Consider the following 17,869-nt stretch of genomic DNA (forward strand, 5'->3'; position numbering starts at 1 on the left):
CCTCCCACATCCATCACCCACTGATTTGCCATGAATCCCTACCCTAGCCCAAACAAACAAAAAAATTACATCACTATCCATAGGTCAAAATACAGGCAGCGAACACTTTGGAGACCAACCAGTATGGGTGTCAGAAATAGAGATAACATCAGAATCAAAAGGAACCCCGGCTAACGTAGACTCCTTTTCTCAAGTATTACTATTTCTATTCATTGACCGTTCATGGGAGGTCAGAGAAAACCCATGTGCTTGTTGTTAACTGTAAATGCAGGTTCTCTTTTCGCCGAACAGATCATTATTGTTGAGGGTTGATACCTGTAACACACTGCTATAACCATACCTTTCAGAGTTGATCCCATTAGTCCTGACATTGGGAATGCACCCTGAGAGTTAATTCAGATATTAGATTATGAGATGCCAGATTGGTTAAGACAGCGAGGTCTTCACTCTTAATATTTTTTTTGTAAAAACAGCAAAGAAAATTTCAATAGTAGTTGCCTCCTAAGGAAAACTTACAAACTTTCCCATAGGACACATGTTTCAAAATATTAAAACTACATATACAAAAATTACCTTTCAAAGCACCGACTGTTCTCATTATCACCTTTCAGGTACAAGGAGAAGTCAATGACTCCAACCTGGGGAAGAAATGGGAATAAGGTGAGACCATGTAGAAATGTGGACTGATAAAGTAGTTACAACACAGTGGGCTCCAGGTCTTCATACTCCTGTCTGTTTCTTGTCAGTGTTTAACTTCCTGTCACACTCCTTCCCTGTTCATCTGCAATTACAACGTTCATACCTTCCTGAATTTACTTCCAACATCCTGGGAGAGTTTGTTTTAAGTCGTAACTACCTGCCACATTGAGGAACTTTTCCTGTTCCCTGCAAATCGAGTTGGAAGTTGTGCAGCACAGGCTTCACCAAGTCGATGTTGACCCATTTGCTCAACTACATTAAAACCATTTGCCTGAATTAGGACTGCGTTCCCGTGACCATGTGGGTTTCCTCCAAATGCTCCAGGTTCCTCCCATATTCCAAAGACGTACAAGGTAGAGTTAGTGAGCTGGTGTGTCCTGAGAGGGCCAATATCCTTACGGTAGGTTTACTCGAGTTATCGGTGGGGGTTTAAACTAATCTGGTGAGGGGGGGGGGGTGAGAACTGGAGTGATCGGGCTGAGGGTGGGGCAGTTGGTATACAACTAGATGCAGTGTGTAGTGAGACTGAGAATAAGGACAGGCAGATGATAGGGTAAAATTGCAGTCAGTGAGATGAGTTGAAGTATAACATGGGAGCAAGATTGAAAAGGGTGATGAATACCGGACTGAAGGTCTGCATTTGAATGCATGTGGTATAAGAAATAAGGCAGATGGTCTTGCAGCGTAGTTAAGAGATTGGCAAGGCATGATGTTGTGGGCACGGCTGAGTTGTGGCTGAACAAAGATCATAGTTTGGAGCTTAATATCCAAGGATAGGCATTGTATTTGAAGGACAGGCAGGCAGGCAGAGAGATGGGGTGGCTCTGCTGGTAAGAAATGAAATCAAATCCTTAGAAAAAGATGACATAGGATTGGAAAATGTAGAATTGTTGTGGATAGGGTTAAGAAACTGCAAGGATAAAATGACCCCGATGGGAGTTATGTACGGGTTTCCAACCAGTAGCCAGAATGTGGGCTATGAATTACAATGGAAGATAAAAAAGGCATGTCAAAAGAGTAATGTTGCAATAATCATAGGGGATTTCAATATGCCGGTAGATCAGGAAAATCAGGTTGGTGCTGGATCCCTAGAGGGAATTTATAGAATGCCTACAAATACCTTTTTAGAGCAGCTTGTAGTTGAACTCAAAATTCTGGATTAGATGTTATATAACGATCTGGATTTCATTAGGGAGCTTAAAGTAAAGGAACTCTCGGGAGGCAGTGATCATAATATGACAGAATTCACCCTACAGTTTGAGAAGATAAAATCATAAGTATCAGTGTTACTGCGGAGAAAAGCGAATTACAGAGGCATGAGAGAGGAGCTGGCTGAAGTTGATTGGAAGAGGACGCTCAGAGATGATAGCAGAATAGTAAAAGCTGGTGTTTATGGGGGAAATTCAGAAGGCGCAGGAAAGATGCATTTCAAAGATGAAGTATTCTAAAGGAGAATGAAGTAACCGTAGCTCACGAGGGAAGTCAAAGATAGCATAAAAGGCAAAGAGAGGGCATATAATATAGCAAAAATTAGTGGGAAGGTATAGGATTGGGAAGCTTTTAAAACCCAACAGAAGGCATCTAAAAAGCCATAAAATGAGAAAAGATAGGAAGGTAAGCTGTCAACAATATTAAAGCAGATGCCAAAAGTACTCATAAAGAATAAAAGAGAGAACAGAGTGGCTATCAGACTGCTAGAAAATGATGCTTGAGAGGTAGTAATAGGGGACAAAGAAATAATGGAAGAACTCAATAAATATTACGTCAGTAGTCACTGTGGAACACATTAGCAGGATGTCAGAAATTTGAGTGTCGAAGGCAGAAGTGAGTGTCATTGCTATTACTAACAAGCTGATAATTGGGAAGCTAAAAAGTCTGATGGTAGATAAGTCACCTGAAACAGATAGGTTCAGAACCAAAGTTCAGAAAGGGGTGGCTGAAGAAATTGTGAGACATTAATAATGAGCTTTCAAGAATCACTAGATTCTGAAATGGTTTTTGAGAACTGGAAAATTGAAAATGTCACTTCTTTCTTTGAGGAGGAAGTGAGGCCGGTTAGCCTGACCTCAGTGGTTGGGAAGATGTTGGAGTCCATTATTAAGGACGAGTTTTCAGAGTGCTAACAGGGACATGATAACAGGGCAAAGTCATCATGGTTTCTATTGTGTCTGTGCAACTACAGGCAGTCCCCGGGTTATGAATGAGTTCCGTTCTCAAGTCCGTCTCGGATTTGTATGTATGTCGGAATAGGTACATCCGGTATTATTTAGCGTCTGTTAGTCAAATGTTTGTCTTAGTATATAGTAGAAAAATAAAATATATATGCATATAAAACACTTAAGAAACATACATATTTCAATAATTAAACCACTGTGTTGCTTAGTGATAATTGTAGCTTTCATCAGGGCAGGGCCTTTCACATGCTCCATATTCTCACTTTATCCTTTTAAATTGTTCTGATCGTTGACTGACTGTAGCCTAACACTATTCCAGTGACCAATGGTGTTTCACCTCTTTCTGATCGCTTTATTAGTTCCACTTTATTTTCAATCGCGATCGTTTTCCGTCAACAGAACAGAAATATTGTGGATTCAGCAGCAGCCGCAGGCGGCAAGTCCTGAGCTTCCCTGGGTCCTAAAGTCCACTCGCACTGAGACAGGTTAAATGGGACAAGTGGGGGGCAGTGCTACTGGAAAAGAGGGGTCAGGGTGAATCTTGCTAAGAAAAATGTAAGCCAAGTACAAAGTTACACACTCAACACAGTGTTAATGGCAACATGATCTGACTTAAAATGGCGGATGGCATTTTCCTTCCTCAAGCTGACGAATTTTTAATATACATAGGCTTTATGGCAGGCCATTCATAAGTACGAGTTGTTCGTAAGTCAGACGTTCGTAACTTGGGGACTGCCTGTACATATCAAATTTTTTTAAAAGGTAGGCACTCGGAGGTGAAGTTTTCACTTTGCAGGAACAGCAACAAATCAATGTGCATGGGTAAATTATCCATCAATAATTAGTGCTAAGGGGAGTCACTGCACTAAAAGAAATAGATCCATGCATTACACTTCCTCCCTCTTTAGATTAATATAAATTAAAACCTTATAAGTAACAAAACATCCAATTTCTCTTTAACAGACCATATTCAGACAAGCATGCTTTTACAATAACAGCGTTTGACTGATTTAAAAAAAAATAACAGTCTATAACCTCACTATACTAAAGATCCAGTCTTTTGGGTGGCGCTGTTTCTTTCAGGACAGCGTATTTGGACGTGTGGAGTGGCATCAGGTTTGGCAGGTGTCTTGTCAAAGACAACTTACTCTGTTGCAAGTGTCACGTTGCTGTTTGTGACATGATCATCACTGAGAGGCACTGTAATGTGACTGTAATGTGTCTGTCATGTTGGATGCAGTCAACTCAGGTGTGTTGTTCAGTTAAGCATCCAGCATCTGGTCTACATAACATCTCCATGCGATGATCTCTAATGTCCACTGTGCACATCAGTAGCTATCCTGTCAGGAGTCCAATTGTCTTCTCGGTAATCACACGCTAGGTCTTCCTTTCCAACTCAAAGCTCCTTGTTGATTTGCTTCGCAACTGACTGAACTGTTCATTCTGCACTTCCCTCTGTAGATCTGGTTTCAGGAAGTCTATGCAAGATCTCAGATTCTTGTTCATGAAAGCAGACATTACAGATTACAGTTGTCACATGAACAGAGTTCCAATACACAAAAAGGAAGTTGTCCACTTTGTGCTGCAGAGAAATGTCCTGCTTGTCCATAAGCTTTAATGGACTCCTTGAAGGTCTGGACAATCCTTTCAGTTAACCCATTCATTGCTGGGTGGTGAGGAGCTGACTTGAAATGTTTGATACTATTTTTCTTCATGAATAGTCTAAACTCTTCTGACATGTGCTGTGGTCTGTTATCACTCACAATTTGTTCAGGTAAGCCATTTCTGGAGAAGATAGTCCTCATAGTGGAAACAGGCTTTGCTGAGGTGGCTGACTTCATTGGTATGACCTCCAGCCACTTCAAATGAGCATCCACAGCAATCAGAAACATGGAGTCCATGAAGGGCCCAGCAAACTCAATATGCACTCTTTGCAATGGTGAAGATGGCCACTCCCAAGGGTGTAAAGGAGCCTGTGGGGATGCATTTTGAACTTTGTGGCACCCAAACAGCTTCAGGTCAAGTCTTTGATCTGTCTATCTATTCCTGGCTAGCACACATAGCGGCACACACTTTCAACTACAAAGATGGCAGGAGTCTAATGACTTTATTCGACAAGTGCAAGGCTACCTTCTGGATCCTCATACAGAAACATCTCTTTTCACTGATCAGTTCTGCAGTATCTAATTCCAGAGGTGTGGCAGAGCCTGGAACAACGTGTACAATTAAGATGACCCACCCTGATGCATTGCAGTGCCCAAATCTTGGGTCCAACTCATCAACTAAGCTCTGTGTGCTGTGGACAATTTCTCTAGATGTCACTATGAATCACGTTTCCATAAGCTGCCACACATGCAGCAATAAATAATACCTACTCTGTTAAGCTTCATTTAATAATTTAATTCTTAAAAAAGCAATTACACTTTTCCCCTTACAGCATCAAAGAAACTGCTATGCCTTAGCAGACCTCAGACTTACATTATATTCCCAGGTTTCACCAACTCCGAGTCCGCTGCCTTCAGTTAACCTAATTAACTGGCAGTCTACATTATTGCTTTCCACTTTAATCCAAAATCCAACAGTTAAACTATATTACACAATTAAATACTTAAAAACAAATCAGCCCTTTGTAGATCAAGGTCTGTACTTCAATGACACAGCACAGAAGTGAACCCAGCATGTTCAGAAACAGGGTTCCAGAGATCTCCCGTGCCTTCAGCAACTGGTCCCAGCACAAGTTTCCATCTTTGGAAATGTTACCTCTTCAATAATTGTACACATCTCCGTAATAGCATGTGTCCTGGATGCATATATATATACACGCATGAACTGGCAGAGAAGTGTGTCCTTTCTAGGAAAGAGTCACGCAGATAATAAGTGAATATTTCAGACCAATTGTTAAAGACTAGTCTACAGTCTTACCATGGAATCTAAGTCTTCTCCCTTGACACAGAGATTAGCATCGATCACATTGAGTCCAACCAAAAGTCCAACAATCACCGTGCCTTCCTCTTGCATCATCACTGCGTGTTCCTCATAAAAATCACTGCAAACAAAACAACAAACAACAGTGATTCGTTGCACTCTCCGAAACAAATGAGATATTTTATCCATAAAAGCTGGTTATTAGAATGTTAATTTTTTTAAATATCAATTGATATTATTCCAGCTTAGTCCCATCTCTTCCTAAGTATAACATGCTGGAGTTTAGTTTCTGATGCAATGATGAGAATTGCCTGCTTCACTAATCAATCAAACCTATTTATTTATTGACATACAGTGTGAAATAGGCCCTTCAAGCTGTGCCACCCAGCAATCCCCCAATTTAATGCTAGCCTAATTACTGAATACTTTATAATGACCAATTAACCTACTAACCGGTACGTCTTTGGGGGGGGGACTGGAGCATCCAGGGGAAAGCTACATGGTCACGGGGAGAACATACAAACTCCTCACAAACAGTAGCCAAAACACCATACATCTCTCGTTATACTTAATTATCGTTTTCCTTTTAAATGTCACAACTAAATCTGTTTCCATTATACGCTCCTGGAATATTAACTGGGATCACGAGGATTAGATGGGGCAGAATTTTTGAAGTGCATCCAAGAGTCCTTTTCTGTCAAAGAGACAGTCCTAATAGGGACTAACCAGAGTGAAAAAAGGGTAAAGATGACAATCTATAGAACTGTGGACATAAAAGGATATCAATAACAGTCCTGTATTGTTATAGCGAAAGAGAGGAGAGGTTTGGTAGATACAGAGCACTTAAAAACAGGAGAGACCTTTAGAGTCGTAGTTATAAAGTGCTGAAACGGGCCTTTCAGCCCATCTCACAAATGCTAACCAAGGTGCCCACCCAATTTTGCTTGACTTGGGGCATATCCCTGTAAACATTTCCTATACAACAAACTGGTTCGATTATCTTTGAAAAGTTCTAATGGTACCATCCTCCACCACCTCCCTTGATAACTTGTTTCATGTAGCCACTACCCTCTGGGTGGGGTAAAAAAAGACTTGTCCCTCAGGATATCCTTAAATCTTCTCCTTCTCACCTTAAACCTGAACCCTTTTGCTTCAGATTCCACTAGCCTGGGTAAAACACTGACCATCCACCTGATCTACACCCCTTCTGACTTTATAAACTTCTGTAGGGTCACCTTTCAGCCCCCTTTGCTCCACAGAACACAGTCCAAGCCTGTGCAGTCTCTCCTTATAACTCAAGCCCTCTGGTCCTCGTAACATCCTCATGAATCTTGTCTGCACCTTTTCCAGTTCAACACCAGGCAGTTTTACCCTGGGAAACTGTGACCATCCACATTACCCAGGACCCTCACATTTTTATCTTCTCTTTCCAGCTTCTGATGAAGTTCAAATTAAAATTTATTTATTATCAGACTACATACATGTCCCTGAGATTCTTTTTCCTGCAGGCATACTTAGCAAATCTACAGAACAGTAACTGTAAACAGGATCGACAGACAACAAACTGTGAAAATGCAAATATAAATAAATAGCAATAAATAACAAGATAGAGTCCTTAAAGTGAGATCATTGATTGTGGGAACACTGAAAACAGAATGAGTGTAGTTACAAACAAGAACAAATCTAGGGATGCTGGAAAACCAGCAACACACATAAAATGCTGGAGGAACTCTGCAGGCCAGGCAGCATCCATGGAAAGAAGTACAGTTGATGTTTCAGGCTGAGACCCTTTGGCAGGACTGGAGAAATAAAGCTACTCCTCAGCAATTTTTCTCAGTCCTGCTGAAGGGTCTCGGCCTGAAACATCGACTGTAATCTTTTCCATAGATGCTGCTTGGCCTACTGAGTTCCTCCAGCATTTTATAAGTGTAGTAATCCTCTTTTGTTCCAAGAGCCTGATGGTTGAGGGGTAGAAACTGTTCTTAAACTTGGTGGTGTGAGTTCTGTGGCTCTTGTACCTTCTACCTGATGGCAGCAGCGAGTAAAGAGCATGGCCTGGGTGGTGAGGAGGATCTCTGATGACGGGTTCTGCTCTTCTACAACTATGTTTCGTTTAGATGTGCTCAATAGTTTGGAGGGCTTCACCCATGATGTACTGGGCCAAATCCACTACCTTTTGAAGGATTCCCAGTCGAAGGAATTATTGTTCCTGTACCAGGCCATAATTCAGCCAGTCAGCACACTTTCCACACACACCTACAGAAATTTGTCAAGGTTTTTGATGACATGCCGAATCTCCACAGACTTCTGAGGAAGTACAGGTGCTGTTGTGCTTTCTTTGCAACTACATTTATATGAAGGGTCCAGGACAGATAGGGACACCCAGGAATGTAAAGTTACTGCCCCTCTCCTCCAATGTGTACACATAAGCCATGGCAGTACCTAGAGAGTGTTGAGGGGTACAGGTGCATGCTTCCCTGAAGGTGATGACACAGGTAAGACAGGATATTGAAGGAGGGACCCAGCACATTCACCTTCTTCACCCAGGGCATCAAGTACTGGTACAACTAGCTGGAGGTCGGGCAGCATCTGTGGAAATGAGTAGTCAATGTTTGTCCTGATGCTGCCCAACCTGCTGAGTTTCTCCAGCTTGTTGTATGTGTTACTTTGACCACAGCATCTGCAGTGTACTTTGGGCATCAACTACTGGTGCTGAACTGTTACACTGTCATGGTACACGTAGCTAGTGAGACCACAATACTAGTTGCTAGCACAAAGATATTCTACAGCAAGGATATAAATAAGCTGGAAAGCACCAGGGAGAGGTTCACCAGCGAGCTTGGTTCAAAAGGCGAAGCTGAATAGGCTGGGGCTTTTCTCCGCCTGGAGCACAGGCACTAAAGGATGACTATATAAGGCTACACAAGCTATTGAGGGGTGCAGAGAAGATACTTTTCCCACATTAAGGTTTAAGATAAAAGGAGATGTCAGTTGTCTCAGCAGGTGTGAAAGTGGATTAAGCTCAGGGCCTGATAAAAATACATCCCAGACTGTCCTGGGAGACGAGGGATCATGATGTCCAGCCCCTTGGGATGAACACTGAATTCTCCAATTTCTGGTAATTCCCTCCCCTCCCTTCCCCCATCCCAGTTTCACTCTGCCTCCTCCTCCAGCTGCCTATCACCTCCCACATGATTCTGCCTTTTTCTACTACCCATAGTGCTTTCCCCTTACATTCCTTCTTCACCTCTCCGGCCTATCTCCTCCCTTCTTCCCCTCCACCACCCCTTGATCTTTCCCCTGATTGGTTTTTCACCTGGCACCTACCAGCCTTCTCCTTCCCACCCTCCCCCAGCTTTATAGGGCCCCTGCCCCCTCCCTCTTCAGTTCTGATGAAGGGTCTAGGCCTGAAGCGATAACTGTTCATTTCCACGGATGCTGCCCAACCTGCTGAGTTCCTCCAGTGTGTTGCTTTGACCCCAGCATCTGCAGAGTATTTTGTGTTTATCATGTCCTGTTACTGATCCATTCACTGTTCCAGGAATATTGTCCTGATGGAAATATTCAAATCTTTGCTGACACAGGTGAGGTGCTAGATAACATGAAGACCTCAAATATGAGATTCAAGAAGGGAAGCAGGGGTAAACCAGGTAATTATGGGCCAGTTAGTCTAACATCAGTTGTAGGGAAAAAATATCCTGAGGGACAGAATTAATCCCCATTTAGAAAAGCAGGATTGTTTAGATATGGTCACAGCATGGCTCTGTTGGCTGCAGATTGTCCGTCTGTTTAGCTTCATTGTCACAGAGAGGTACAGCATACACCCAGTTCCTTTGGCCCATCCAGGCCATGCGGAACCATTCAAACTGCCTACTCCCAACGACCCATACCCCTACCATCATGTACCTACCCAAACTTCTCTTAAATGTTGAAATCGAGCTTGCATGCACCACTTGTGCTGGCAGCTCGCTCCACACTCACACGACCCTCTGAGTGAAGCAATTTCCCCTATTTTCCCCTCAACTTTTCACCTTTCACCCTTAATCTCAAGTTGTGGTCCCATCCAATCTCAACGGAAAAAGCTTGTTTATATTTACCCTATCTATACCCCTCATAGTTCTGTATAATTCTATCAAATATCCCCTTGATCTTGTGTGTTCTAGGGAATAAACTTCTAACCTATTCAATCTTTCCTTATAACTCGGGTCCTCCAGTCCTGGCAACATCCTTATAAATTTTCTCTGTACTCTTTCAACCTTATTTATACCTTTCCTGTAGGTAGGTGACCAAAACTGTACACAATACTCCAATTTAGGCCTCACAAACATCTTATAGAACAACAACATAAGATCCCATCTCTTGTACTCAATGTACTGATTTATGAAGGCCAAAATGTCAGAAGCTTTCTTCACAACCCTTTCTACCTGTGATCGCACTTTCAATGAATTATGGACCTGCAACCAGATCCCTTTGTTCTACCACACTCCTCAGTGCCCTACCGTTTACTATAGACAATAGGAGCAGGAGTAGGCTATTCGGCCCTTCGTGCCAGCACCGCCATTCACTGTGATCATCCACAATCAGTACCCTGTCCCTGTCTTCTCCTCATATCCCTTGACTCCACTATCTTTAAGAGCTCTATCTAACTCTTTCTTGAAAGCATCCAGAGAATTGGCCTCCACTGCCAACTGAGGCAGAGCATTCCACAGACCCACAACTCTCTGGGTGAAAAAGTTTTTCTTCAACTCCATTCTAAATGGCCTACCCCTTATTCTTAAACTGTGGCCTCTGGTTCTGGACTCCACCAACATTGGGAACATGTTTCCTGCCTCTAGCGTGTCCAATCCCTTAATAATCTTATGTTTCAATCATTCATCCAACATGAAATACGATAGGATAAGATCCACCTGAACACATCTTTTCTGAAAACCATGCACCGCAGATAGTCCGCCAGCTTCTTCTGCATCATGGCCAGCCTTAACCAGGCACGAGCTCGTCCGAGAGGAGTCCTGCAAGGGAACAGCAGCCACAATGGTTAGTTACATCTCCAGCAGAGATTAGAATGTCTGCACTTGCTCTGTGTGCTTATTGACCATGGCAATACTCTGTATACACAAGTGAGAACCTGACCTGATGCTGCATGTGACTACAGCATCACTAGCTATCCCAATCCAACAAACTTCAGCAGCTGGAATAGAACCAGTGAGTTGGAGCAACCCAAGAAGAGAATCAGAATCAGGTTTATTATCACCAGCATGTGATGTGATTTGTTAACTTAGCAGCAGCAGTTCAATGCAACACATAATCTAACAGAGAGAGAAAAAAAATGATAAAAGTAATAATAAACAAGTAAATCAATTACAGTGTACATATATTGAACAGATTACAAATCATGCAAAAACCAGTAATACTGTTTATTAAAAAAGTGAAGTAGCTTTCAAGGGTTCAACGTCCATTTAGGAATCGGATGGCAGAGGGGAAGAAACTGTTTCTGAATCGCTGAGTGTGTGTCTTTAGGCTTCTGTACCTCCTACCTGATGGTAACAGTGAAAAAAGGGCATGCCCTGGGTACTGGAAGTGCTTAATAATGGAAGCTGCCTTTCTGAGACACCGCTCCTTGAAGATGTCCTGGGTACTTTGTAAGCTAGTACCCAAGATGGAGCTGACTAGATTTACAACAGTAGCCCCTCCATAGCAGGCAGTGATGCAGCCTGTCAGAATTTCTCCACGGGATGACTATAGAAGTTTTTGAGTGTATTTGTCGACATGCCAAATCTCTTTAAACTCCTAATAAGGTATAGCCGCTGTCTTGCTTTCTTTATAACTACATCGATAGGAGGAAGGACTATAAACACACAAAACTGTGCATTTACATCCTCAGGACAGTACAGATGCGTTAGTACTCTCACTCCCACTGCAAACAAGCTATGGCATGTGCAGCTCACAGACCTTGAGAGTGCAGTCACTACAGGTATTTGGGAACCTTAGCAGCCTGCTGTAGAACTTCAGGAAACATCAGACCATCTGCAAGGGTCTAAACCACCTCTGAGCCTAAATCAGCCAGTCAAGACACAAGCCACACAACCTGCAACCACAGCGAGCAACAGACCTTTTAATTTGCTTCCCAACTGCAAACAACTAAGCACAGTACAGCACCCTGCTAAGGCCTGATGAGCCTCGTGTTGTGTCTGTTAGTGAGAAACCTTTGGCTCCAGTACATGAAAATTGACCCAATCAAAACTGATCCTTTGCTCACATCCTGGCTTAATGGCCATTTGTAATAGAACGAGCAGTAGCTGATATCTCACCGAACTCAATAGGAAACTGAGATGAAGGGCCTGAACCAAGAGATTCCTCTTCACATATTTCAAAAACAGTCCCATATTTCCTACATTTAGTGGAACAAGATTTCTTACTTTAACCCAGGCAGGTCCCGGACACTTGATGCAATCTCCACAGCTTCAGGACATAGCTTCTCCACGAGTTCTAAGGGACCCCACAGTGACTTGTTCTGACCAAGGAAAGACTTCTTCACTGCAACAAAGAACAGAGAAAGGCCACGTTATAAATAGCACCGACATCTGAAATTTATCACTGAAGCTTCCGAAGCATTGGCAATAGGCTTCAGAGGCAAGAGTTCCGCTCTTGAGAAAGACCAGAATAAGGTTTTGATGTATAATCCCCATGTAAATGGCAGCAAATCAAGTCCAACTCTATTCTGCTCAGAGAGACCACTCCTAGTGAGATACCCCTAGTTGGAGCAAGTAACACAAGAATGACTCCTGTCACTTGGACAAGGGCTCTTGAAATGGGTAACCGAGGTGCTCACTGAACACGACTCTTCAGGCACCTATTCCAGAAGATTCTCTGATTTTAAATTGGGATCCAATGAAATTTTAATGCACAGATAATTATAGTGAATTCAGTAATGTGGAATTAATAAGCTACTATTAATAATACTGGCTGTGAAACTATTTGATTGCCATGAAAACTCACCTAGTTCACTAACATCCTATCGTGAGGAAAACCTGCCACTCACTTTGCCCTATTTGGAATTCTAGGCTAATATGAATGCACTGAATGATAAGCCCAGGCATGATAAAGGATCGCTCAGCTCAATAAACCCTGCAAAATTGTCTTCACAAACACCTGGGAACAGGTACTATAACCAAAATGATATGGTTGCTGGAAATCTGAAATAGAAACAGAAAATACCATCAATATTCAGCAATGCACTATGTAGGCATGGAGTGATAAACAGAATTAATATTCCAGACTGATAACTTATCACACTTATCACCAGAACTAATATCCCAGATAATGACGATGAGGTCGACTCAGGCCTGCGAGGCCAGCATCGGGCATTTTCATGCCTTACAAGGTGCAGAATGAAAGACCGTTTGGCGTGCCACTCCTCACGCAGACATTCTGCAGTATTTTTCTTTTATTTTACGAGGTCGAGTTGCGAGCTCAACAGTCAACGCAGCACGGATGGAAAGTGCACTCGGGAACAGCCCGACTGGATTCAAACCCGGGAACCTCCGTTCAGGAGTCGGGCGCTGATGGCACTGTGCCACCAGCTGAACAGATAAACAGAATTAATATTCCGGATAAACAAAGTTGATATTTCAAACTGATAACTTATCACACTCATCACCAGAACTAGAAACACTTAGAGATAAAGCTAATTCTAAGATGCAGAAAATGTGGGAGGGGTGGTGGTGGTGGTGGGAATGTGAAAAGGGAAGGCCTGTAAGGGTGAAACACAACAGATGTTGCTTGTCAAATCAGTAATAAAAGCCTAGAAGAATAATCCTCTGCAATTACCTAAGAAATGAAGAAATGCTGGAAATCTGGCATAAAATAACCAGAAACGCAGACTACCTGAATGTGCTGAATTCAATATTCGGTACAGAAGATGTGACTAACTGGAAGAAAATTTTTTTCTACTTTGTCACGTGGCACTGAGTCAATCATCGGTAGAACTGAGTTAAACAGGACTAAAACAGAGAAGATTCCATGGAGCCCGCAAACTAGAACTGCCCATCTATTCTGCAGACACCTTCCATCAGAGATAATGGGGGCCTCCATCAAGTCTAACTATTCACAGCGTTCTTCCCATTTCAAAAGTCAGATCAACTTACACATTGTCTTCATTTCCCTCCACACCAACCTTCATCAAAATCAAATGAAAATCAAAAGAAAAGCTGCTGATGCTGAAATCAGAAATTAAAAACAAAAAGATAAACAGTCCTTAATCCAAAACATCAACTCTATTTCTTTTTCACAGATGCTGCCTGACCTGCCCAGTTATTTTCACACACCTTACTATTCCCTGTGGGGAGGTTCTTGTTATTCAGTTATTTATTTCCCTCCCCCTTTCCTCAGCATCTTAAAATGTGTTCGTTCCCATCTTTGTCAACAACCAAAACTACTTCTCTCTCCACAGATGCTTCCCAACTTGTCCAAGTATTTTTAGGTTTTCTGTTTTTATTTCTGGGGAATGTACCAAAATTTAGAGAGACACCTGACAATAGTAAAAAAAAATTAAGTTTTTTTTTCACCCAGGCTCATCACAATTCCTTTGCACAAGTGTCAGGTAGCAACTTCAACTTCAGGTGCATTAGCATCAAATGGACAACTAAGTAAATATTGATCCACAGTCTCCCAACTTAATATAACCATTAATGCACAGAGAGATCCCCGAGTTTCTCAGCTAGGATGCGTCGAAACTCACTTCTTGCTTCTGTGTTTCTCAGGCGGTTGCAATTTAGCCGTTTTTTATTGGGCTTTTGCAGCCGCAAGGGGGGGACGCACTTTCATATAGAGCTTGGCCACAATCATACAATGGTCAGTCCAGCACTCTGCACCTCTCGTGGCATGGGTGATGAGAACATCCTTGGTGTCACTACATCTCACAATGATGAAGTCGATCATGTGCCATGTGACATAAAGAAAGCAAGGTTTATAGAATATGTGTTTTTAGAATTGGTGGCACTCTCATTTTTATGTGTGGCAGAAACGTGAATTATCAGTAATACAGGAGTTGTAGAATGAAGCATTATATAAACTCCTAATTATACAGTAACCACATTAGCTACTGATAATCCGAGTGGATTGACTAACACTTACAGGCCAGAGTCAAGAATGAACAGTAGTCTCCTGAGACACACATCACTCAGCCTGGAGGAAACAGCATTCAATCCTCTGTCTGTACAGCACGAATTACACAGCTGAATGCAAGTCACCGAGAATAGACTGAATTTGGGATAGGTTACATGATACCTTTCAATCCATGTTTGAGGCAGTGCTCCATCACAATGAAGAACTGCTGTAGTGGGGCGTAATCCGAGTCCAGAGTCCGACCGAAACTCAAGGCCGATTCAATCAGTCCTTTGATACTCAGATTCGCCATGTTCAGGAGGTTTGCTCGTTCAATGGTCATCGGGTCCCTTGGCACTGAGCAACCAGAAACAAATAGTCACAGCTTGATCAGGACAGCAAACTGGTCACCAGGGCAATTTTTGCACCCATCGTTCCCACTCACATATGCCGCATACCTCCAGAGCTGACACACCCAACTGTCCCATTCCTCATCCCTCTGCTTCCATAAACCCCACTTCCCGCTTCCTCACATGTCCTGAGCCAAGGCACATCCCCTCCATCTCTTTTAAAAAAAAGGTGGGGGAGGGAGGGAAAATTGTACTAGTTGATAGGTAAGAGGTGAGACCTGGTGAGGGGGACAGTGGGTGGCTGGTGGAGGGGAGGTGATAGTGAGGGAGGTGAAGAGCTTAAGAGGCAATCAACAGGGATGAGAGTAGACCATGGAGGAAAGGGAAGAAGAAGCAGAGGAAGGTGATGGGGCAGATGAGAAGAGATGGGTTGAAGGGACATCTTGTCCACACCCTCCCCTCCATCTTCCTCCCAGCTTCCCCTGAACCCCACCGTCTCTTCCACTCTACACCAACCCCACCCAAATGCCCCGTGCCTCCCCCCACGCGACCCGCACCTGCTCCCTCTCCCCCACACAAATCGCCCCACCTTACTCCAAATTGAACGCACCCCATGATCTCCCTACCTTCTCCACTCCTCTCACTCCATCCCCCACACCATCACACCTGACCCCCACCCACCCTCCCTCCCTCCTATGTGCCGCTACTGTTGCCCACAGCCCCACCCCTCTCCCTGCAGCCGCGTCCACCCTGACTCACCGCTGCCACTACCTGCAGGTTGCAGGTCACCGTCCGAAGCCGGTACCGTGCAGGTCTCTAACCTTCTGCGGACCAGCTCGGGGCCCGGGGCCTGCCAGCCGACCTCTGCTGCCGGGCCCCGCTCCTCCTGAAGCCGTAGGATCCCGAAGGTCCGCTCCGGATCCCGAGCGTCCCCGTCCGCTAGGCCGAGGCCTGGGGGTAGCCCCGGATCGCGCTCTCGCTCCAGACTCGCCATGTACCGGCCCGAGCTCGGTCCGGCTCTACACCGATCCCGGCGGCTCCGCTGCTCCTGCCGCGATGGGCGTGCCCCGCCTCCGAGAAGCTTGTCTCAGTCCACCTCCCTGATTCCAGCCCATCAGGGACAGCCCGGCATCAACTCGCCGCTGCAAGAGCTCGTCCCCCCGCGGATGCAGCAGTCAGAATATGCCTGGGTGGGTGAATAATTAACCTCAAACAGCTTGCCACCCGCCATGACAAATCAGTTCATTTGCCATCCCGTCCATCGCCCTAGTCATTCACTCCGCTACTGCCTCCAGAGGTGCAACCTCCTCCTTCAAGGGCGGTGGACAGTGGTCAGGAAACGAGAAGGCAGAGGTCAGGTACAGTCGGCTGAGATCAACGGAATTCCTATCGCAGCATTGGAGATGCCAGAGAGGGATTTTAAAAAAGAAATCAGGAGGAAAACAAAATGGGAAATGAGACAGCTTTGGCAGAGAAGATTTAAAGAGAATCTATAGAGATATTTATATTAAAAGGATTACATATTTTTTATTTATATTGAGCAGACATATATTATAGTTTATTAAGCAGAAAGAAGTAACTAGGGAAAGTATAGGTGCCCTTCAAAGACCAAAATGTACATTTTGTGTGGAGCTGCAGGACATAGGCAATATCCTCAAAGAGAAATTTTCCTTTGTTTTTGTTTACTATTGAGAAAGACAAGAAGACTTTGAACCTTTAAATAAATAATGGAAGGTTTTGGAGTTAGTACACATTATAGCAGAATAGCTGCTGGACTTCTCAAACTGCCCAATTCAAATTACCCCTGTGGCTGTCCCCCTCAATATACTGCTTTGGATACTATTGGGGGTGGGGGGCTGGGAACAGCCTACTTGGGGAAAGCTGCAGTGACCAGGTCTCTGGCACTGAGTCTGTCTCCGTGGCTTAGAATGGAAGGGGAGAGGAGAGGAGTACAGTGGTGATAGGGGATTCAAAATTTAGATGAGCAGACAGAAGATTCTGTGGACATGAAAGTGTCACCTAGTTGGTGTGCTAGGGTCAGGGAAGCCTCACACTGGGTTCATAGCATTCTAAAGGGGGGGGGGGTGAGCAGCCAGAAGTTGTGGTACCAATGACATAGGAAAAGGGATGAAGTCCTGAAGAGAAAATAGGTAGAAAGCTGAAGTGTAATCATCTCTGGATCGTTGCCTGCGCCTTGCACCAGTGAGGGTAAGAATGGGATGATTTGACAAAATAGTACTTGCAGGGAGCAGGATTTCAGATTTCCAGATTACTGGGATCTCTTTGCAGGAAAGTACAACCTGTACAAAAAGGACAGGTTCCACCTGAACTTGAGTGGGACTATAATATCCTTGCAGGCAGGTTTGCTAGGGCTGTTGTGGAGAGTTTAAACTAATTTGGTAGTGGGTTAGGAACCAGAGTGACAGGGCAGAGGATGGGGTGGTTGTTATACAGATGCAGTGCATAGTAAGAAACGATAGGGCAAAACTGCAGTCAGTGGAATGGATTGAAGTGTGTCTTCAAACTAAATAGTAAGAGGATGGATTCAACGGTTTGGAAAAGTGAGGATGCAGTATAAGAGAAGGAGAGTGCAGGAGAAGTTATGAAAGTTTTCAAAAT

At 43.7% G+C, this 17,869-nt stretch overlaps 1 protein-coding gene across 2 annotated transcripts in view; it reads right to left on the reverse strand.

Moving 5' to 3' along the window:
• rufy2 (RUN and FYVE domain containing 2) overlaps positions 1-16,564 on the reverse strand; it is a 60,763-nt gene extending 44,199 nt beyond the window's left edge. For both annotated transcript variants that reach the window (XM_059947292.1, XM_059947291.1), the window contains exons 1-6: positions 16,010-16,564; positions 15,084-15,257; positions 12,215-12,332; positions 10,706-10,807; positions 5,796-5,919; positions 574-638 (exon numbers count right to left, since the gene is read on the reverse strand). In XM_059947292.1, coding sequence (XP_059803275.1) covers positions 574-638; positions 5,796-5,919; positions 10,706-10,807; positions 12,215-12,332; positions 15,084-15,257; positions 16,010-16,244 — 818 coding nt within the window. In that variant the 5' untranslated portion in view covers positions 16,245-16,564. The remainder of the gene's footprint in view (positions 1-573; positions 639-5,795; positions 5,920-10,705; positions 10,808-12,214; positions 12,333-15,083; positions 15,258-16,009) is intronic.
• Between the last annotated feature and the right edge of the window lie 1,305 nt (positions 16,565-17,869).

The sequence above is a fragment of the Hypanus sabinus genome, chromosome 22 (assembly GCF_030144855.1).
Source record: "Hypanus sabinus isolate sHypSab1 chromosome 22, sHypSab1.hap1, whole genome shotgun sequence".
Taxonomy (NCBI): Eukaryota; Metazoa; Chordata; class Chondrichthyes; order Myliobatiformes; family Dasyatidae; genus Hypanus; species Hypanus sabinus.